At 31.4% G+C, this 25,319-nt stretch overlaps 1 protein-coding gene across 2 annotated transcripts in view; it reads left to right on the forward strand.

The window, feature by feature from the left end:
- Positions 1-25,319, forward strand: part of LOC149412520 (glutamine synthetase 2, cytoplasmic-like) — a 41,695-nt gene that overhangs the window by 6,329 nt on the left and 10,047 nt on the right. Inside the window, exons 2-3 of one of the 2 annotated variants that reach the window (XM_089646020.1) lie at positions 23,012-23,069; positions 24,572-24,625. In XM_089646020.1, coding sequence (XP_089502146.1) covers positions 24,592-24,625 — 34 coding nt within the window. In that variant the 5' untranslated portion in view covers positions 23,012-23,069; positions 24,572-24,591. The remainder of the gene's footprint in view (positions 1-23,011; positions 23,070-24,571; positions 24,626-25,319) is intronic. The other variant, XM_089646021.1, reaches the window with a different exon arrangement.

Raw genomic sequence — 25,319 nt, forward strand, 5'->3', positions numbered from 1 at the left:
TCAATTATCCAATTACCGTATTACCAAATTTTATTTTTCTAACCGATGAATTATTAACTTCCCAAGGGATCCATTTAGAAATATTTGAGATTTTAGTAATATGTTATTTTAGTAAGATTGATTTTCTAGGATCGCGCCGTATATTATTTTCCCACTTAATTTTTGAAATTTTATAGGAAAAATTTAACCGCAGGACTGTCCAATACACCATATTTTAGTGCACGGCTGCTTCTCTTATGTCGATAAGCTTCTGTCTTTATTTTAAGGTATTGTCTCGTCTTGATAGATAACTAAAAAAAAAACATTATGCGAAAAATCGTAACACAAATTCTTTTTTGATTCTGCCTATGACTTATTGCACATAAACAATACGCTATTAATTTCGTAGCTATGACAAATACATAAAACGCATATGATACATATTAAATTCTGAAACAGGATTAATTTACTTCATCGGATCAACATAAACATGTCAAATATATATTATATAATGCCCATGAAAAAATAAGCCATTTAGGACATTCTTCATAAATACCTGCCTTAATGCATTTCTTAATCAAATAGAAATAGTTTGTTTATGACAATGATGGTCATATAAAAGTTAATAACTGACTTTATCGTTAATAAAATATTGATAATAGGTTTCAATGTAATAAATACTAGCAGAGCATATTTCTTCATTGATTAAATCTACAAAATTAAGTCTGCTGCTTTATTGGAAACTTAAGTTAATTGAAAACGACATCTTTGAATGAATAATGTATGTATAGCCAAGTGATCTTGAAGATTTGTGCTTACTTTTAGTCCAACCTTGGCTTCCGAGAAATTTGGTGAGAAAGAGAACCCGTTTTGATTGCCTGTTTTTTGTACGTGCCTATATCTACAATTTAATTAGACAGATATATTGTGTTAAAGATGAAAGAAGATGTCTCAGATGGAAAATAAAATAATATATACCAACAAGTTAAAATAATTATTGAAAAAAAAATCCCTGTATACCTCAAATCGCTACTCATGTGACATGGAGAAAAATCAGTAGGTATTACTAATTTATTAAGAATCTCTTCAAGTTATTAATTATAAAAACGGGATTGGAGGTCGGTTTCTGATAAACTTTTAGTAAATTCCAAATATACATTGTGTTCATGAACTTTCCTTTGTCTCGATAAAGAATAATATAATGACGAAATGTTCTGACATCGTGATAATATATTAATTCATAACAGGATTACGAAAAATTTGAAGAGATTCTTTATAAATCAGCAATACTAATTTTCCTCTGGACAGTGATGCCGCATTCGAACGGGAGTGAAAAAGCAGCCTTGAGTCACTTTTTCTATCGCTACTGTGTTAACAAAGGCGACCTCTGTAGAAGTTGGCAATGTCAAGTTTTACTTTGTAACTATCATCGGCTATTGGCTAGAAAGAGTCCTTCCGCCTTTTTTTATTCAAGTCTGATTCTGGCTTTAGTTTGTGACATCCTGTACCCTACTACTTGATATTTAATATTTATTTATTACTTTTTATACGTCCATAGGGCTTTTACATTAGTTACATAACGTTACGATTTTTTACGGAATGGTTAGTTATATATTTCTGTGATCACTAGAATATGTGGGAAGATTAAAGACAATGCTTTATTTGGTGCTTCAAGTAGGCAGATATGTTTAAAAGAAAACCAACAAACTACGATGACAACAGATCAATAAGTAGGTACTTTAACAGGCAGGAAGGGTACAACTTCTTTACACTCTTAAGTATCTCCTCCGCCATACTATACGCTTAAATCGACCACACCTCACATTTCACACTCCTACTTCTAAAATGCCGTAAGTACAAATATGTTGAACTAGGACAACGGACTAGATAGTGAGAATAAAAAAATTCAAAGTCCGTTGTCCCAGTTTGACATATTTTTACATAACATAACAATTTTTTTAGAAAACATTGATATAGAAATATGAATAAATACTTTTATGAGTTTTACAATTTGAATAGGTACACAATATTTTTTTCTAGTATTGAATGAATTTCATGACAGTTTAGCAGTATTTTTTTTCAAACTTCTCTGGCTTTTATCTTTCAAGAGTGTTCTAAGCCATCATTTGAAATTACGCATTATTCAAACAATAGCAAAAGTACGCAAAAAAAGATCATTTTAGAAGTGGAAGTGAGACTTAAGTAGAATTATTATTTGTGCCATGTACACTAAAAACGTATAATCATGGTTCATTTTCGGGTTATCTTGCCGTGTTCCGTTTCTTCTTTCTTTAGCCGACGTTTTGGACAGCTTTACAGTGTCATTCATCAAAATGTTTTGTAGATTGTGGTGAAGTCGTGCTTATGCATGTAGAAGCAATACCATCTTAATGTGGTTTATCTTATTAATGTGGTTTTCTGCATTTAGTTCTGGTGTAGCCGTCTGATACCGGGTACAAAGAACTATCAAAAGTAGCATTGTCACCTCTCAAGGTGTTATGCATTCCAATTGCTTCCGTTCAATAACTTTTGGATCTTCCAACATTTGAGCCACAAACCCAAAGTAATGGGTGGTTTAAGAGGAAACTACAAGCCAAAAATGTGTATATTCTTGGTATACCTGATATTGTAGGTAATAGGCATTAAAATCGCTTGACAAACGGAGTCTAGAAACGTTCGATTTCAAGCACAAAACTGGTTTTTTTATAATTTTGTAAATAATTTTATAAGAAAGCAAAAAAGTTAATCAAGTGAAACTGTCACAGATAATCTTAGCTATATTACTGTATTTAAAAAAAATGTTTCCTTTAAGCGTTCATACATTACAATTTAAAAAAAAATAATTTAGTAGCTTACATTTATATTTTTTATTAAGTAATTAATTTTTTTATTTGTATTCTACTCAAGCGAAACGATAGGAAAACCCTCAATTTATCCAAAGCATATTTTTTGGCATTCATAATGTACACTAATTCGTTATAAAGATTAATCAAAATAGTGATTTACCACTAAGCTTCGCCTTAAATTAAATGCAGATTTTTCGGATGGCCGTGTGTGTTGCAATGCTGTCCGAAATGTTGGCAAAAGATGAAAGAAGCTCAACACGGCATAATAACCGAAAAATCAATCAATAATATTTCTTTGAAAGTTCATCATTTATCAGTGATGAATTAATTAAAATGATTACAAACCAAAACAGTGTTTAGGTCTGTAATCTAGTAAACTATTGCATTGTCAATGAACCCAGATGTCAGCGGCCGCCCAAGGCAATGTCTATCCCGTAATCGCCAAATTGGCCATGTGTTGCGTTGTTTATTAATTTCTTCCGGATTATTTTTCACGAATGTATGCTTTACCTCGAATAAATAAATTTGTACGAGTGATGCGTTTCGGCAGAGCGCCTTGGGCTAAACTCTAACAAAGAATCCTCACAGACGCGTTGGACAAAGAAACTCTCAACATTAAATGTCTCCACTACTGAATAATTTGGAAAACCAGTTAATGAAATAATACAAAATGTTTATATATATTTTGTACGGTGACTGTGTAGTGAATTTCCCGTTTTAAGCGACGGAACTAATCGAAACAACGAGTCGAATTGTTGATTGTCACTTTCGATTTTAAAATGCTGGCCATCACAACAAAGACATATTTACAAATGAAAAATGCAGCGAAGGCCATATTTTTCGTCCCTTTTAAAAGTGCCTTGGTTAATTATTATTCCATCGTTTCCGAAGTCATTCATATTCAATAGAACGATTTTCCTTCGCTTGTTTTTTCTCAAGTTTCCGTTACTGAAGTAATCGAAATAATTATTATTGAAAATATCGAAATATATATTTTGTATTTTTATTTCGATTATTTGAATAATCGAAATACTTCGATTATTTTCACTACTTATTTTGTTGTTTTTATGCGATCACGCAGCTAATGTATGTGAAAATTAAAAATACTAGTAAAACAGGAAATTTTAATAGTGAGTCGGTCAACTTTCATCTTTTTGCAAGATCAAGGTTCTGGCTTGAGGCCACCTTGAACACTGGTGTCCACTTAGGTACCTACATGATTTATTCTCTTCGAATTTAAATGTTTTCTTCATACCACCATACAAAGCAGACTATCGAACAAAATGAGTTTTTTTGGACCTGCACTTCAAAATTTATTTGCAAGCACTGTCACATTTGTATGAAAATCAACGCTAATATATGGTTTTCTTTTGAACTGTCTCATTATATTATAATATTTAATGAACCTTGAACGCATTTTAAACTAATGTAAGAAACACAGTTAATTAACTAACTAACTGTCACGCCGTTTCCCCGCAGTGGTAGGCAGAGAGGACTGACCGCCAAAAAAACTCTAACTTTCGTAATTCACACTCAAACATTGTCTCATACATACTCTTCTATTATTCTGACTCTTGACATGGCCCGACTCATGTATCTGATTCACTTGATCGTGCCATGTGGTCTTCAGTTATCCCGACTTTTTCTATCATTCACTTCATGTAGTATCATGAAATTCACATTATTGAAAACAACTGCATTATGTCGACTTTGTCGTGTCTAATCGCCTTGAACATACCAACCAGAACTACTCGATCGTCAATTATTTTCAATTGCAACAATAATATCAGGACGGTGTAATTCAGCTACTCGTTTTTACCTAGATTACATAATGTTGGAAACATTTCGAAGAAATTTCAGATATGTACAACTTCATGGAATATAGTTACAAGAAGGCTATAATAACATATCTCAGAAATAATTACAATTAAGTATTTACTTTATCTTACTGTTCCACTTGATTATTACGTACATTATTTTTAATGATAAACTTATGTTTACGAGACAAGGTTTTTTATGCACAGCACAAATAAAAACAAATTATTATTGGTCTTTAACACTTACAAAAATTGTCAAAAATCTTTGAGAAAAAATACATTCCGCAGAAGAGAAATGAACCCGCTGCTTTCTGATCTGTCGGCAAATTAAAAAAAGTTTCAAGGGAATAGTAGTGACACAAATTCAGCCTCATTGTACTATCGGTAACTAGCTTAATCAACACATAGGTATTTCCTGTCATCTTTATTCCAAATGATTAAATACATCATGCTAACGTTGATAATAATTAGAATGATATAATTACATGTAAAATAGACCGATTGTTTGTCACGGTCATTTCATTTATGCTATCGTGGAAATAGCAATGCGTTAATTTATATCTAGCTTCATTTCAATGTGAGCCAACTTCTCTCTAGAATATATTATAAATGTTGAGTTTGTAAATGCTATGGGGAAAAAGAAAAATAAACATTGCAAGAAAATGAATAGTGCAGTAAGTTTTCTGTGAATAGTTATATAGAAACGTGCAGTAATGTTGCATAATAATAATGTAAGTAGGTAATGTCGTTCTATCCAAGTTATCTGAATTATTAATCTCAATCGAGCTTAAGTACTCATCGTCCCTTCGTGTTAGCATTTGGCTTACTAAACTAAAGTAGGTACCTACAAACCGACTTTGTTTACTTGGCATAGTGCTCTTTGCTAAGTGACGGCCTCCCATCGGTTACAAATCCGGAGGTCGAGTATGAAAAATAATTTTATTTGATTAATCCGTGTTATTTCACAACTAATTAGTTTAAAATAGTATAATAACGTTAAATATTTACGGAAACATTCAGAAATTGGCTTTAGCCGTGTTTAGCGACTAGAGCTGAATAGCCAGATATCTTCTTATCTTTCTCTTCACCACCTCCTTTTCCTCCCCACTATCTTCAGCCTCATACCAATTGGGGACGGTTTAATCTCACTGGATTCAGACGTTTGGAAGGTGTTGGGACTCTTGTTCCGTACTACATTTAAAAAGTAACAGTTGTCGCTCATAACGATTGTAAGTGGAGAGAATTCAAATAAATGTCAGATTATTCGTGTAATTTGTGACAATCCTATGTAAAAATCGTTTCAATAACTTGTAATAGAACCATCTTTAAATCTGATCTGCATAAATCATCATAAGACAGACACGTAATAAATGAAAAAGAAAAACTGCAAAATCGTTTCGTAGAATGGTGAAAAAACCAATTTAAAAATTAACTTTAATCAGTAGGTAGGTAGTGTACGGCAGGATGTTCTCAATAAAGTGTCATTGATTGGAAAATTACACACCCGATGATTACATGGCTCCCCCTTCAACTACATTCCAGCCATCATCATAGGTTCAACTCCGACATAACACAGCGTCGTATTTAATAAGTAACTAGCAGTTAAAAACCCGCTCCGCGGGTTTTTTTCTGCTAGGCCCTTCGGGCGGCACTTGGTTGGGCTTCGCCCAGTTTAAGTGATACTAACAACAATTATATTTAATAGGTAGATATTAGGTCATTCACAGAGAGAGGGTGAGTATATATTGTTAAAACACGGAACAGGAAGGAGTTTAGGCATATAAGAATGACAGTTGTTCGGCTAAAACTTTACCTTTCCCGAATAATTGCCTAAATGGCTAAATGTAAATTAATATAGGTAATTATTCGGAATCGCTGGACACGGAAAAATACGACATATTTTTAAATAATACCTTCTGATTTACCTTAATTACTATAAAAGGAATCGAACAGCATTTGGGAAATTTTTAATTTTAGCTTTTTAACTTTTAATTACGTAAAATGAAAATTCGCTTTCGCTGTATGGGATAACAGCCTGAATAATTTATGTTGATAACATTTTCTTTTGTCGGTATTCCTGAAATGAACGGCTAGAGACAATTGAAAAACGTAAATTAAAAAGTTATAATGTAATACAATATTCCGGCAAAATAGTGCCTACTTAAAAAACACAAATGATTTATTTCGCTATTATTATCATTATTATTTTATTTAACCTCACCTATAATAACCTAACCTAACCTACAATAATCCAGCCTAACCTATAAAAATCCAACCTAACCTATAATAACCCAACCTAACCTAACCCGTAATAACCTAACTAACGTTACCTAACCTAACATAACCTGACTAATCCTAACCTATAATAATCCAACTTAATCTAACCTAACCTATAAACTAACTTGAACTATACTAATCCAACCTAACCTAACCTAACCTAGCATAACCCAACCTAACCTATCCTAACCTATAATAACCTTTTTTTAAATATTTCCTTACTTGTAAAAGAAACCAAAATACCTTTATTTTATTTTTCGAGCTTGGCTAAAATAGTACCACCTACCTAGTATTTGCATAGAGTAAATGGTAAAAATTCTAGCCACTCATATCAGGAATACCAAAAAAAGAAAATATCATCAATAGAAATTATTCCGGCTGTCATCCAATACAACGAAAGCGAATTTTTATTTTAGTAATTAAAAATTAAAATGCTAAAATTAAAAAATTCCCAAATGCATTCAGATTCCTTTTATATTAATTAAGGTAAATCCGAAGAATTATGTCCAGCGATTCCGAATAATACCTTAATATAATGTATATTATATACCTGGCAAAATGATTGTTTTATTAAACATATAAGTACATGTCAGATTAGAGATTTGTTGACTAATTTTACAATCAACGAAGCGTTTCTATCTTCCGATTGTCTTTCATGTTATTTTATTGAGTTGGCAGTGCCTATACTTCCGCGTATTGTTAACTTCATGTCGGTGTTCTGTCAAATAGTGCGAAATTATTATTTACGTAAATAATATTAAATATCAATATTTTTCAAAATCGTACATGCAAAGACTTGTTGTTTATTGTCATTAAGTTGAATCAAATGTTTGTTTTATTTGTAAATGCGTATTAAAACTGTAGTTTCACGTAAATAATTACCGTTGTTTGAATAAATGAAATTGTACGTATTTGTATATCGCTCTTATGCGCTCTGTCGGCCAATAGCAAAACTACTCCAGCGGCCGGTAAAGGAGGGATTGACATTTTTAAGGAACCCTGGAATGTCTGATTCTTGACAGACGTCAAATATATAAAACGTAATTGTGGATAATTTTTACTGTAATGTAATTAATCCAATGCATTGTGAACTTTCTAAAACATATTTTCTTCGATATTATCTAAAAATTATTTGAGCAGAAAAGATGCTTTTGAAGAAATCTGCGGATCCTATTTTAGTATTAAATCGGGTCATAATTTTGAAGTTAGCGGAATTTAACCGAAACAAACAATTTAAATTTGACCAATCAGAGGGCCTACATCGTCCAGACGCTAGGACAATAATACTATCAGATAACGATATATCTCCAGCTAAACTCTTTGCAATTTGTACGATGGTTTCGTGGGTAGCTTGACTTAACTGCTGCGCTGTGAGAGAGTCATTAAAGATTTCATTTATAGGCTTACATTATATACGTTAACATATTTATCTACATGTACACGGTCGTAATAAGGTGGGGGTTGTTCCCTGTCCCCGTAAAATGTAACCTTCAATTAAATTACTAGAATGTTACCTATTTAGTCCTTTGTTTGATGTTTTTTTAGTCCAAAACGAATTTTTGTAAAAAACGGGGAAGTTTTCAGCTACAAAAATATCAATAATGCATATGTTTGCAATATTAGCAATCTAGTACACACAAAAGTCACGAGCCGCTACTGCCTATCCATTTTTATTGAAACTATGCTATTTTGACAAAGTGGCAAGCTATAGGTACCCCCCGTTTGTTGTTTATTATTTAAAATAACAGAACCTGGACTATGCCTGGAGATATAAAATATGTCGATTTTGACAAACAATCTAATAAAATTGATAAAAGTTGCAGTCCGGTATGATCAAAGATAATAAATTATTTTATTATCTTTGGGGAAAATGAAATCGTTATAGTTATAAATCTACGATATGGGCGGTAGATTTGTTTTACAAAAAGCTGATAATACCGATGACGTAGAGGTTTAAAACATTTCAGAAGATCCAAATTTACCTAACCTATCCCTAAATAGTATAAAATAAAGTCCTTCTTATCTACGCAACGGATTTTATTAGAGTATACCAATATTCAGTATCATTTAGATTTTTTTCCGGAAGGTTTACATATATACTACAAGCAAATTAAATGTAAAAAGTCGTAAAAAATATTTTCGGGCGCTTACATTACCAAACCTTAAGAGGTACATCAAAATAATGTACTACGGAATTGCATATTTTAAAAAGGCCTACAGAAAATATAGGATTGCATATGTTTATCTCCTAAGAATAATCTCGCCGGGTACACGTCAGCTAATATACAATATTTATCCTTGCACGTCAGCTAATATACAATATTTATCCTTGCACGTTAGCTAATATACAATATTTATCCTTGCACGTCAGCTAATATACAATATTTATCCTTGCACGTCAGCTAATATACAATATTTATCCTTGCACGTCAGCTTATATACAATATTTATCCTTGCAGGAGAGCTAATTTAAGTTCATTTGTATTCCAATCGGGCATATGTGTTTGCAATATGTTATCCATACATATCAATATTAACAATACATTAAATTTTTTGTATATATCAACAGAGGTATCAACGGTTTGTGCTAACGTGCTATTAATAATTTAATAAAATAGGAAGTCTTTCATATTTGAACATTTTGTGTTGAAGTACTTAAAATTTCAATTTAGATGGAGATTCTTATTGTAGTTACGTACCTACCTACTTAAGTAATAAATTTAATCTAAAGTGATCGGAATTTGATTTTATTTCTTATGATTAGATAAAGAGATTACACACGCGAGTAAAATGGTTACTGAATTAACCTAGGAAAAAAGAGTATCAAAATGCTAAGTATTTTAAATATTAAAACGCGAACAACCTCAGATTCCGAGTGAAAATGTAGGTAAAGTTGTGACAAATTGATTATTATTATTATTTCTAATTATTTTTTATTATAATTAAAATTGAAATTTATTTCACGTCGTGGGGAGTATGATGCTTATTTGACCACGTGAATAACATTGCAATTACATCGGATTGAAAAATAGTAATCATAATGATTATTACGATGTTTCTTATCGCCGCCGAAGTGTTGACTTGAATGTTTGAAATTTTTTGTATAATTAATGGCAAAAAATACTATTTCCCTTATTTTTGTTTTTTTAAACACATTCTAATACGTAAAATGTGTGTAGCATGTAGATGATACGATAAACTACTTAGAAGAGTTCTTAGAGATTTGTTTCCAGGCCCAGATGTAATGGGTTAGTAATAAGAAGAATTGCTAAATTGTCACAGCAACTAATTATCAGAATGGAAGATTATATGGTCACAGATTGCTCCTCAGCTGACTAATACAAACGACCAGTTCTTGTGTGACAAATGTCTATCGCTTACAAATGTTTGGCGCGAGTTTTGCTTGTCCCCTTACTATGCACCGGTACTCAATGGATCAATGTTGGTAGTTCAACAACTTTGATTAAAATACCAGTAGAATTAGGGAAGCATATCCACCTGACGCCTGTGCGCTGGTGGTTTCAATCCGTTTTTAAGATAGGAGAATCCATCAGTGGTATAGCCCTGATGTTAAGTTGTATTCGCTAAGCTTTTTTAAACCTTACTCGAATTTTGTGTAGCGTTCAACTATCCATTTGCTTATTCAGTGTAATTAGAAGATATGTTAGAAAATATTATACTTCATTACATTTTCTATTGCAAAATTAAAACAGCTGGCTATGATGTTTTATTCAATACCTACGGCAGAATAACCAAATGACATAAACGTCAAAAGCACAACGAAACTCCGACCCGTGCAACCTCTGGTGGTCCCCTGTGACCTTATTGCGTACCTTCATTGGTATCTCTCTGCCGTATCAGTAAAAAAAACAATTTACACGAGTGTTTACCAACGTTTATCACTTGTTGCATTAAGTTTCAACCACCGATTTAGCAACACATCATTAAATTATATAATATTATGGGCCTTATGCAACATGTTCAGGAAAGCGATATTTCAACACTATAATATATGGCAATTCTTTGATGATTTTTGATGTTGCATCTTTTAGTAGCTACATTGACCCGACGATGGAAGAAATTTTACGTAAAATGCATAACTTATGATAAGGTTTGACAAACTTACCCAACCTTCAAATATAATCTAAAATTTCAACGAACTGTAATTACAATAGTGAAACTGGTGCTTCCTATTATGTTGGTATCAGTGATTGTTTTGTTTACCGGTTTACGAGAGTACAAAATATTGTTTTAACAGTAAAACAGTACACATACAGTCTGTATAAACAACATCTTGTTTACTTTATACATTTAATTTGTAACTATTTATTGATAACCTTCATTATTATCTATTGTCATTAAGACGACATAAGACTCTATTTGCTCGACACTCACATTTGAATTATTTCTGATGAACGTATTACTAAATTCTCAAATGTTTCTTGAGGAATCCCTATGGACGGAAGTAATTTATATTTAAGATTTATATAAAAACCAGATATCTACCATTTAAAATATTTTATGTAAAACGGTTTTCAACTATACAATTTGCTGTAAGAACTAGATTTTATTTTTCTAGACGATGAATTAATAACTTCCCGAGGGATCCCTCTAGAAACATTTGAGTTTTTAATAATATGTTGATAAGAAATAATTAAGATAAACCCCACGGAAAGATCGATTTTTAGACCTGCCAGAGCAAAGTCGACCGTAGGTCCGTCATTACGCCGGGCCGCGCGCCGAATATTGTTTTTACACGACTTCATCACTTATATCGTTAAAATTCCCACTTTATTTTAGCAGGTCCGTCCAATACACCGGGGCCGCGCGTCACATATTTTTATGCACAACTACTTCACTTACGTCGCTAAGATACTGTATTTATTTGAGTGTTGTCTATCTATTATTAAAAAATATATACAATGCAATGTAGGAAATAAAATGTTTGAATATCGTTCATATTGTAGAGCATAATAAACAAAAACAATATAAATGAATTTTTCAGCATACGAATGTGACAAGCAAGAAAACATGTGTTTCTGTTTATTTTAAAACGCCATTCACCAAATCTAAAATAAGACTACTCCTGAGAAACAAAATTACCCAGCGTTCCTCATTGCATATTTCTGAGAGTTTTCTTTCTTCTTCCGAATCTGCCGTTTCCTCGATTTATTGTATTAACTTAAGACATTCACAGTTCAAACAATCAACAGTTTGCAGGCATCAAATAAACTGTTGCAAACATTACGATAAACAAACAATTGATGTTTTTTTCATATGCAAATTCACCAAGTACACAAAAGTAGGAACTAAATAAAAAATTTCCCAACTAGCTACAATTAAAAATTGTAGATTGGAATTCGGATGACAAAGGTTTTATTAAATAATAATTATTATTGAATTATTTGCTTTCGTTTAAATCACCTCATTTATTAATAAAATAAACATAATTTATTTCTAGCGAAGTCCGCATTTTTCGGAGACATTTCTCGCAAGCGTTTTTGGCCCAGAATGCAACTAAAGCTATTTTGGTGAATACACGTATTATTCTACTCTCTCGAGAATTTTGTATTTACACGTTTTAATGTATCTACATAACTTATATGCATATAAATCAAAATATGCTTTATGGCAACGATTATTACTGTGGGGACAAATAATTACTTTACGTCAAATGAATGAATTTAATTGTTGTCAAAGTGTCACAACTCTTCCCACTGAGAATTTTTTATTTTTATTTAATCAAATGTTAAACTAAATTTAAATAATCATGATGCATTCGTGTGCAGTATATTTATGAATGATGAATGCTTGGAGCAGGTGGGTTTGTTTGTGTATTTGGGAAGTATGTTTATGAGAGATTGAAAGGCGGATAGATATATTGACCGAATAGTAAATGCAGGTAAATCCATTAATGAAGGACTGAACGCGGTTGGTTAGCAAAAAAAAAGTAAAAAAAGCGAAGCTAGCAGTCCATCATCCACCAATCCAATGAAGTGCTGGTACATAGTCTGATGTATGGCAATTCAGACACGGAAATGAGATCCTTAATAATATTTGGATGATTTATGTAGCGCCGTTTTTGTGCAAAATCACCTCAAGCGCGAATGTGATTGGTAGAAAAATTCGGGGACGCCCGAGGAAGACAAGATACAAGAGTATGTACCAACACCGTCATATATTCTCCTTATACTCCTTTCTTAGTTCGTTTGGTCTACATGCGCAAACCATCAAAGCGTTCTTTTATCTTAGCAGTATGATGAGATGATTTATGAATGTGAATGAAGCAAGGAGTGTGTACCAATACCTTGGTAACTTCTGCTTGGAAACAGCGTGATGGTTAGTTAGTTAGTTAAATGATAACTGATCTTCGTGAATAAAGTAAACTAATTTTCAACAAACTCTGATCTGTTTCTTACTAGTAGTTTGTACATGTTTTCTAGAAGCAAAACAGAATAAGGTAAGAACCACAAACCACAGCAGAATGCCACAACACTTGTTTGGATCTACCTGTGTGCTATTTCGTTCTGTGCAATGCAACATGATGCAATACCACAAGTAGTTTGTCGGAAAATCATATTTTAACTAGTGGAAAATTACCGCGGGCGTAGTGAATGGATTGCCCTCACCGGTACATCCGAGAATGGCTTACATTCCTTCTCATAGGTACATACTTACGATATACTAATCATGTATTTCTGTCAACACAAATAAAAAGTCACAGTTGGTAGTTGGTAAAATTGACGGGGTAGAATACATACATATTACAGAATGCGAGTATTGATAATTTATTAAGAATCTTTTGAAATTATTTGTAATCCGGTTAAAAACAGAATTGCATGCCCTTAATGAATGAATTGATAGTTAAACTTTTAGTAAAAGAGAATATTTTTTGTTTCGATGTCGGAAACCCGTGTTGATAAAAATCATAATATTTTCGCATTTCCATTTCGTCATTATATCAAACAGCCTGCAATCCCGTTTTACAAATAATTTGAAGAGATTTTTAATAAATTGGAACATTTCGAAAATCGCTTTTTTCAGTGCGTATTCATATATTTAGAGTGAATATTGCAACGATATAACTGCTTGAAATATTTCAATTTATAACACGAACGTAAAAAAAGTAATATTCTTTATTTCTGCTATCATAATCATAATGCTAGAGATTTCCACTGTTTTGTATATTCTTTATTATAACACATTTTATTATACGCAACGTTGCTAATAACGCTTAAACGTGTTCGAAGGTCACCCTTTATTATATTATATCTGTTTATACAATACGCCAAGAACTGATTTTATTGTTAATACTATTAATATCTCATAATCTTTGCAAAACTAACTTCAAATATTTCTGTTAGACATAGAAATAGCATATTGTTATCAATCATAGACATATGAATATTAGTAGATCTGCCCTAAGTGATTAAAAGCGTATTATCCCCACTCCCCATACCGGTTCCATTGGAGCCGGCTGTGCTCGCGTATGGCCTCAAGTGAAATTTGAAAACGTGACATCATCATTCTTGTGCGAACTATGGTCGAGGCATCATCGGTTCTTTTTACGAAATAACACGGCAAAATGTTGACTTGTACTATGAAAACTTGTAAAAATAGATTTGAAAAAGAGAATAAACCCAATTGTCGTATTACATTCCATATATAAGCATTATTTTACTTTATTTTAAGCATATTCACATCGTATAATATAGATCAGTTTTAGAAACATATACTATCACATCGAGAAACGTCTGGACGCGAAACACAAAGCTGGTTGGTTGCTGGGAAGTAAATTATGAACATTTATAAAAGTGTCTTAACTAAATACTTAAACGAAATATTCGACTCTGAAAATAGAACCGATTTTTTGCCGAATTTGGACTTCGCAAATTTGTTCATAACGTGGCGAGTAATTTGCGCTCCCATGTAAAAATGTCTATTCATTCAAAAGCAGATTTTACTTTTAAGAAGTAAATGGTGATATTATAATGCGAGATGCCTATTTACTGTCAGATTGATTTATTGACGAATCACAGTCAGCTTCACTCCCTTCGTTCTTCAACAGTTGATTTTACCCCTCGCCATTATCTTCTCGTCTATTAATTCCTATGTCTGTGTTATCAATGCAATTTCCTCTGTATTTATCAGTGCAAAAGATGTTTACACTAACGATGCTATTTCCACGTTGAGGCGAGTCAAATATTAGCCCTAACATTATTAAAGATTCAATATACAGTTATAATATGCAATATTTCTTTAGCGCGTCATTCAGATGGAATATGACAGGTAATACTATATTACGATTCAATATACAGTTATAATATGCAATATTTCTTTAGCGCGTCATTCAGATGGAATATGACAGGTAATACTATATTACGATTCAATATACAGTTATAATATGCAATATTTCTTTAGCGCGTCATTCAGATGGAATATGACAGGTAATACTATATTACGATTCAATATACAGTTATAATATGCAATATTTCTTTAGCGCGTCATTCAGATGGAATATGACAGGTAATACTATATTACGATTCAATATACAGTTATAATATGCAATATTTCTTTAGCGCGTCATTCAGATGGAATATGACAGGTAATACTATATTACGATTCAATATACAGTTATAATATGCAATATTTCTTTAGCGCGTCATTCAGATGGAATATGACAGGTAATACTATATTACGATTCAATATACAGTTATAATATGCAATATTTCTTTAGCGCGTCATTCATATGCAATATGACAGATAATATTATATTACAGATTCATTTATAGTTATTAATATGCAATATTTCTTTAGCGCATCATTCATATGGAATATGACAGATAATATTATATTACAGATTCAATTTACAGTTATAATATGCAATATTTCTTTTGCATGTCATTTAAATGGAATATGACAGATAATATTATATTTATCAAAGTGTAATCACTTGGAAACAATCGTTGAAAGCAGAAAATATTAAAATAATAACCAATCGTTTCACTGTAAACATTGCGTACTAGCATCACGGCTTGGCGTATTTCAGCGTAACGTTCGCCATACTCTACCAATGGGATTGTATGGCGAGCCATATCTGAAATAATTCAAGCCACGCAAATATATTGCGCCTTATAGCGTGGTCTGTCACAGGCTTAACTCACGATAGCAGGGCTGGCCCATCATGAATATGCGTTATAATTAGCCCGGTAACGAACAAATCAAACGCTTATTTATTTACTTACTCTTCTGTACACGAGATATATCTCGGATTATAAAAGTACGATTTGAAAGTGTATATAGTTTATTAGATAATAAATTATAGCGTCATCGCATATTTTGCGTAAGGTACAGTCAGTTAATAAAATTGATTTACTTAACGTAGGTTGTTTTACGTATGACAAATATTACTTTACAAATTATTACCACTCACTATTTTTCCTCTAATTACTGTAAGGCATAAGAAAATAATGATTACTAGGAATTCCACCAGTATAAGGTGTATTATTTTACCTGGTATGAATTCAAATCTATTATGCATATAAAGTTTCATATAAACGTGTATTTGAAGTTATAACTCATTAGACAGGACATGCAGTTGTTTTATTCAGAAAGCTGAAAAAATCTGATGTTTTGCTTGCCAGCTTTGTCTTCAAGAGACCAAAGACCTGTCTGTGTCATCGGTAGACGAATAATTTGGCAGAGAATTCAGAACGACACAACAAAGGTATATAATATACATTTTCAAAATGGAAATAACCAATTATGCTCTCTTGGCACATAAAATTCCGAAATAAAACGATATCAATCTACAGTTAAATTCTACTCATCTTTTAGATAATATATTATTGTGATTATTCTCCATAGTAACAAGTCGCATCCAATACATTGAGGAAATTACAGTATTTGATATATTTTTATGTACCAGTTTGTGTGTTTTGAAACATTATCATTATTTTAATTGGGCCAGTGATAAACCGGCGGCCTGTCACTATGTGAGTACATAGGAGTATTCAAAAAATATGTTTATTAACGCTTTTCACGATAGACGAATCGAGATTTGGATGATTAAAGTTCTTTTTTAATACGATGACATTTTACAAGGGCACAAGGCTGGCACGTGTTTATGAGTTCACGTAATTTGTCATTACTTGCGGCGAAAAAACCGCTACTAGGTCCGGCAGACGGCTTTTGATTGATGGGTGGTTGATGACGTGTCTCGTGCTTAAATGACACAATGAGGATTGATTAATATACATTTGATGAATTCAATATGAGGCAATGTCCATTATGGTAATTATCCAAAGAGGTTTTTTGATTAAGGATTTATTTTCGATACTAATCCTTAAATTAAATATCGTCAAATACGCATTTTTCTTCGATTCCAAAAGATACTGCAGAAAACAAGATATCTACATACGCTGTGTATTCTTAAATTTACACCTTACGTAACACACATCATTGTTTTATGACTTTCTTCAGATCGAATGGAATAAAACTAATGTTATAGTATCATATTTTCGACCGACTTCTTTTATATATATATTTTTTTATTATCATTACACTGTCATTGTTTTCTATTTATTGCATTTTCTGAAACGTTACTTTTAAAAATTATTAAATGTAATGCAACGGTAAAAACATTTTAAAATCGTCTATCTAGAACTTCTCATCCTTATCGAACAACACAAATATTATGGTGGACTTTCACCAACCCCAAAGAAAAATATTTGTTAATATTAAAATAGAAAATAAAAGATATTTGTTAATATCTCTAACTTAAATAGTGTTTGTTCTAAGATTAAGATAGATATCCTAAAAGCGTGATATTTATATATATATATATATATTCTAGATTTAACCAAGTAATTTTCTATATCCATCACATTTTGATAGATTTAACCAAGTAAATTTCTTTTAATAGAACCTTATCTCTTAAGAAGTTGATGGAACAAGGTTGTTTTGATAACTCACTAAAACAACGATCTTCGTGATATTTATCACTACGCCTGTACACTTATTTCCGTGATTTTTGACGTTGTAAATTCGTATAAAGTATTTGGGAGAGTGGGGTGATCGATAAATTCAGATCTCGTTCATATTTTGAGTTCCAATTAGACTTCCGTATGTTTAACATAAGTGGCTGTTTCAAATATTGATCCTAACTAAAAAATTTCAGAAAATTAAATTTGTATACTTTTTACGATTACCTTTTTCCTGGAGGTTGTAGACAAACCTGAGAACTTTTGCATTAGAACGGCAAAATGTATTTGTATTACTCTCAATTTCGTACTTTTACCGTTTTGCATTACTTATTGATTGAATGCTGGATGTAGGTGGGTTCCAGATAAAACGGCAGGTGTTACTGAAAAGGAGAAAATGAACATTTAGATACACGATAAATGAGGGACCTTAGTCACCCCCTATTCGGGCGATACGTGATTATTACCTTCAGCTACGCAAAGGTTAAGCTTCTTTTTACCGAAAACTACCTACTCTTCATTGTCACTTAGTTTTCTTATCATTTTTCCTATAATAATCAGTTTAGACTTGTGTATTTGTTAATTGTTACCTCTACCATCGTATTGTGATCTATACATATATTGTATTATAATTTTGTTTTCACTTTCTTTCTTTATACGCTGAAGTACTTCTTTATTCATTTTCCATACATTAGATTTTCGTTGGTACCAACACCATTGGTGTAAAGCGAGGATATACGATTTTCATAATGTTTGGAATGAAGTGTCTTCTATTAAGGTCTACTGAGTAGAACATGTAAAATGAAGATGGCACGATAATATTTAATTATCCGAGCGTATACAGCATTTGCATAATATGAGTTATACTCTCATAAGGCGTGTTATTTTAAATATGTACTTATGTCTGATTTATTTCCGAGATGTTAGTCTCACAACATCTGACGAGGTAGATAAATTATGAAGTGTGAACTATGAGCTTCCTAACGCGGCCATTTGTAAATCTGATGGAGATAAAATTGTCAGTTGTAAATTAGCATGAAAGTTTGCAACAATATGTGGATACCTCCACTCTCTGCTGTCGTGTTTAAGGCTTAATATTAAGTTGTTTGTCATTCCAACTTTGTGACCATACTTTGTTAAGTGCATGAGTTTATATTTTATTTTGTTTGTCTTCTAACTTTGTGACCATACTTTGTTAAGTGCATGAGTTTATATTTTATTTTGTTTGTCTTCTAACTTTGTGACCATACTTTGTTAAGTGCATGAGTTTATATTTTATTTTGTTTGTCATTCTAACTTTGTGACCATACTTTGTTAAGTGCATGAGTTTATATTTTATTTTGTTTGTCATTCTAATTTTGTGACCACACTTTGTTAAGTGCATGAGATTATATTTTATTAGTAGCTAGTATTGAAAATTGTTAATTTATCATAAATCTCTTCAAATTATTTGTAATCCGGTTCAAATCGGGATTGCAGGCTAAAATATCAGCCACAATATTACACTCCACAAGAGTCTCAACAGGCTGGTGTGGGAGGTAACTATAGTTAGTCAAAACCAAGATTTCCTCTGAAATCATAAGATTTTAAAGTAGGTACTTAAATATCTACCAACGTAATGTCAAATCCATAATTTATTTATTTATTTCACGCCTATTAAGGCTTTTACATACATATATATAAAAATATTTACGAAATTATACACGAAAATAGTGCAGGAAACGACTATTTAAAAACAGTTGCAGAAAAATAAATATAAACCAAAATATCACTGAACTTGATCTACACAGCATGTAGGCACAAAACATAAAAAATCCTAAATATTTTTTTCTGTTTCAGTTGACAAAATTATTATGTGTTAATCAAATCAAATTAAATACCTTTATTAAAATATTTCACTACTTGATGAAAAAAACTTCAATAGGGTATGCTTATATATTGAAATTGACGTACTAAATATATCAACAACATCGTAGTACTTATTTGTTTCCTAGCTGTTGAATCCGTCGCATAGGTGTGTGATATTGGGACGTTGATATAGAATTGCTACAATAATATGACAGGTACTGTCTTGTAACCGACCTGCTTGGAGTATGAAAAAAATATATAAAATATATGTAATAAAATGTATGAATAATATACATACATTTTTTAAATTTCAATAAGAAATGTAAAATTTGTTTAAAGAAACGTCTTATATCAATGAAAATACGAATTCGAAAAAAATACCAATAAGAAATCTTTTCCAAATAACAAATGTAGATCCTAGGAAATAAATTGTACAGCGCCCTTGAGGTGATTTTTCACAAAAACGGCGCTCTACAAATTATCCAATTATTATTATTATTATTATTAAGAAAGTTAAAATAAACACGACGATTTCTCATTTGAAAAAAGAATCTTTACTGAACCATACCTTTTTTAACCGGAAACGGAACGTACAATCAAATATACAGAAAGACGAAATGCGACCTGTCGGTGGCTAAGTTGACATCGCGTTTGGGTCCCAACCAGGCGCAGTCCTCCATCACAACACAAGCAACGTTTTCCGCTTACTGTGGTGGTAGTAGGAGATTTTCAAATATTGTCAGGTTATTTGTAACATGGGAGTGTTTGTCTTTCTTAAAAAAACGGATGATTTATAAAAGGACTAATGATAGTTTTAAAATACCTAATATACTTCACCGAAATATTGTGTGATAGTACAGTACACCGAGATATATTATCTAATACATTACATTAATTATTTATTTTCTATCTTTCCGATACTAAACCTATCTCCAAGCTATTTTTGGTTATCCCTTAGTTTATCTATCTAATGTATTTATCTCCACATTTTACTTTGCACAACTCGCATTAATTTATCCTATTTGCTGGGTTAATTGGTTCACTTTCACTTGCCATACTCGTAGATAATGGGTGTTAAGTACATACAATTATTATTTCATCGGTATTATTACCTGCCGATATTTTAATATAATTTTAATGAGAAAGCGAAACCGGTTCTATGAGCCAGTTTCGAAATCTTCTTGCTTTGCCACACGCGTTACAAAAAAAAAACAAATTATATGCTCTTTTTTTTCTGTGACAAAATGTTTGATTAAAACTATTATAAAATATTTGCCAATACAGATACAATAATGTAATACAATAATAATGGATGTTTGAATTTTTTTGCAAATAAAAGTAAAACATATTATACGTTAACCAGTTGATCTTTGTTAATTATCTTTTGATCTTTAATTATTATTAAATACCCTTTTTAACAACAAGATTAAACACTCGCGCGATTTTAGGCATACTTTGACAAGTTTGTTAAACGTTTTGAACGATCGCATGCTATAATATACCAAATTTATAGAATCCAAAGACATGAGATAAACGGCAAAATCTAGGAGGATTCGTTGGCTTTGAACTGCAGTAAGAAGATCACATGTTTCTTTATTAATATTTTGAGGAATGATAATAAATAAATGATAGTAAATAAATGGTTAATATTAATTAAATAATAATGGTTCTATGATAACTAAACACAGTGACAATTCAACACACTTTTAAAAAGTGATATAAAGTCATTAGAAACGACGACAATATTTTTTTTAATCTAATCTAACCTAACCTACTTAACCCAGTTAATAAAGTTTTTGTTTCATCACTTTCCATGACTTTCTATAACTTTTTAAAGTTGTGATGAATTATCGTTTTGATGATTTATCCGGTCACCATGTATAATTTAAATCAATAATCAATATTATTTATCAAAAAATCATATAGTAACTATATGATTTTTAGTTAAGTGTTTTTATTTTCTTTCGGTTTCGACCCTTTCTAAAATATATCCACGTTCTGTGGAGGTTGCAGATGTTATACAGATGCAGAATTATGCAACCAAGTTCTATTTAAAATTCGTCACATTTAATTTTTGCAACAACAATGTTTATTTGCAATTTACGAGCAACATAGTTCTATCAAAAAAAAACTTTAGTGTAATTTTTTTTAGTTTACCTTTTTTTGCTATCCCGGGCGTCATTGTTTATCGTTAGGTAGATACTTACTTAGCCCTTTAAATTTGTTAAATTACATTTTCTTTTTACAAAACACTTCCATCTCAAATCCTGTACTGTATGAACACTCTGAGTAGGCTATCGATTGACACCGGTCTGACCTACGAGCGCCCTTGAGGGCGAACAGTAGGAACAACTCCCTCTAGCCGAGCCCTTAAAAAGTATGACGGCGTACGAGTTGACAAATGGAAAAAAAATTCTTTATTTCAATTCCAATGTTCCCATCAACTCAACCAGTGATGCAGTATTTATTATTATCATTGTAGGAGTTAATTATTGATAATAAACTGCCAATAAAGTCAAAGGCTCTAATTTTGAAATGTAAACAAAATGATCATTTTGAAAATACAAGACGTAGCATTCCATTAATCTAAAACCCTATGTACCTTATCGATTTTTTTTGTTTTCATTGAGAATACTTAAGATTATTGTTAAATGGTTTAAGATGGGCGACTGGGGGTAAAGTGCACTAACTTCGGGAGGTGATCGTAGAAGTAAAAAAAAATATTTTTTTGAAGTTCCACTGTTTTGTATGAAGTGCATCAATAATTAGATAGATGATAAATTCCATATTTTTTTAACCTGAAAAAAACATAAAATTTAAAAAAGAAGTTATTTATCTTGTGTCAAGTAGAATCACTTCCCACAGTTAGTGCACCTTATCACAAGACAACCACAATGCATAAAGTGAGAATGAATAAAGCATGTTTTCATTTCAAGGTTAGAAGAGTCTCAAGACTTGTTCATTCATGATTCAAAGTACATCACAAATTGTTTAGTTCAATTAACCTGAATGATAACGATAATATACTGTGCAATCTCTCAATGATCGACAGATCTTAAGAAATTCCTATTTAGTTAAGTGCCTAATCGAATTAAAGTCAGTTAATGATTTACGATTGATTCAAATCTCGAAGAAATCCTTATCGTTCATCCGTTTGAGAGCGATTTCATTGTGATATGATAGAGCTTCTTGAGAGATAACAAAACACCTTAATTGCCTGTTTTTAATCAAATAATTAATTGATTTATTCTCATTGTTTCAGATACTGTTTGGTGCCACAGGTACAATATCAAGGATTATCTATCTTCACTTATCACCGGGTAAATGGGACACAGCTGTGCCTACATATATACATACTGATAAAGCGACTTATTTTTACAGCATTTGCTTATGTTTTAGAGAAATTAATATAAGTTTGCAGTGATTTTAATTCAGACAAATAATTGTGGGTTTTATTATTTTAAACGCACGTATTTGGATACATTTGTGATTTTTAGATGAAAAAGTATTAAAGCAAGTTTATTGTTGATATTATGAATTTGTATTGAAGTAATTTCTTGTTTTAAAACGTTAATAAAAGCGTAACTACGAGTATTACAAAAGATGGAAACTTTTATCAAAGTTCATGTTATTACATATTATTTGCACTTTTGCTTTAATTTATTTATTTATTAACGCCGTTTTCAGGTGTTTTTACAAAGGAATGGTAAATTTTTTATTTAGTTAGTTGTATGCTTCAGCAACAAACTTTTATATAATAAGTCATTTATTACTCCCGCACAAATAATTCATGTGACATAACATTTCTGATAAACATTTCTATTTGTCTAGTCTTCTTACCTGTTATTTACAATTCCAATACATGCGAAATCTTTGCTTATTGCATACATAATGTACAACCTAATCAAAATTTTCAAATCGATTGATTTAAATGACTTGCATATTGATTCTCAAAGGCTATTTGCGTAAAGATTCACAGAAACGATAAATTTAATAAGAAAAGTAGCCAACTGTCCCTGAGTTGGTTATACATATTGATATTTTATGCGTAGAAAAGTTGCCTGACAACATAACTTAATCACTAACAACACAAAAGTCAACCAACTTTATTGTAAATTAATTGTTTGTATATATATATATAATAATAAAACTCTTATATTTTGATTTAAAATAAAACAACAACTTAACACTTTTATTTTTATACTTAATGCCGACCGGGTTTCGCCACAACCGTAGCTTCGTCAGGGCAGAATAATATTGTATTACACAGTATTATTACAATGTATTATTCAGCCCTGATGGATTTACGGTTGTAGCGAAACCCGGTCGTCATTAAGTATAAAAAGTAAAACTGGTGTTTAATAAGTTATTGTTGTATTTTAAATTAAAATGTCACATCACAAAGTATTTGTCTCATATGAACAAAAATCTTATATTTTACTTGCATCTAATACAACAGTTCTGAACACGTGTAACAATATGTTGTATTTATATTATACTCTATGGTCTTGGTGTCCTTCTGTAGTCTATTATTGCAAGCGTTGCTAGCGAAAATAATTGTATTTGCGACAGTATTATCGTACCAAGAACCTGGCGTGCGTTATGTAAAAGTTATCAGTGGGAACCTTAAATAACTCTTTTTCAGCAGCACTGATAGCGTTTTATAATGATTGTTGAATGACGAGACAAAACATTTTAACGAATATTAAATTAGGAATCGCTGGCAAATTATGTGCGTCTCTATGTTTTGGATTATGATGCCAATTGAAAACCATTTATTTGAAAATGCATATTTCTCATGCAAAATTTTATTTGTCCACAGAATAAAGAAAATCCATTAAAATGGCTGACAGTTGCACACGCAAGATAGGGGATGGTGAGTGTTTATTGTTTATTAATTATTTTGAATTAATTTAAGTACTTTTGTTAAAATAAACGTTTGTGCACATCTTAAGTGCTGACCTGCTAATGAACTTTGCGAAATAACTACGTTTACATATCATAATACATATTATTAAAATATCACACTTATTATGTAATTATTGAATGAAATAACTGGATTTGATGACCATGAAAGTAATACTCGTTTTCGTAAAAGATAACCAATTTATAGTTGTTATTGACCTCTGACTTTCAAAGCCTTTCAAATCGTTAAATTAATATAAAAGAATTTTGTAACATTTTGTAGATAACAAATAAACGCCTTCCCATTTAACCGTATATATTATGAACAAGTTCTAAAAGAAATATTGGGTCTTTTATCTTTTTAAGTATAAATATTCTCCTTACCTGATTTTGACGAAAATTCCGCCCGAATTATATATTTTTTACCCATATTTTTGAACTAATCTGAAGCCTTTCCGTGGGTTCATCAAACTTTACAATCAAAAGAACAACATTCAAAAAATCATATTTTTCCATGATTTTTCAGAAAATACTTTTCAAGTATCCAAGTGACTAACACCGTGGTCTAAATTCAATATAATGTTATGATACGTGCCAAAATGGTCACTTTGCGATAAAAAATGTTGCTTAATTAAGCTAAGTATCCTCTTTTGTTTGACATATGT

The sequence above is a fragment of the Hesperophylax consimilis genome, chromosome 23 (genome assembly GCF_061612785.1).
Source record: "Hesperophylax consimilis isolate HC1 chromosome 23, BYU_Hcon_1.0, whole genome shotgun sequence".
NCBI lineage: Eukaryota > Metazoa > Arthropoda > Insecta > Trichoptera > Limnephilidae > Hesperophylax > Hesperophylax consimilis.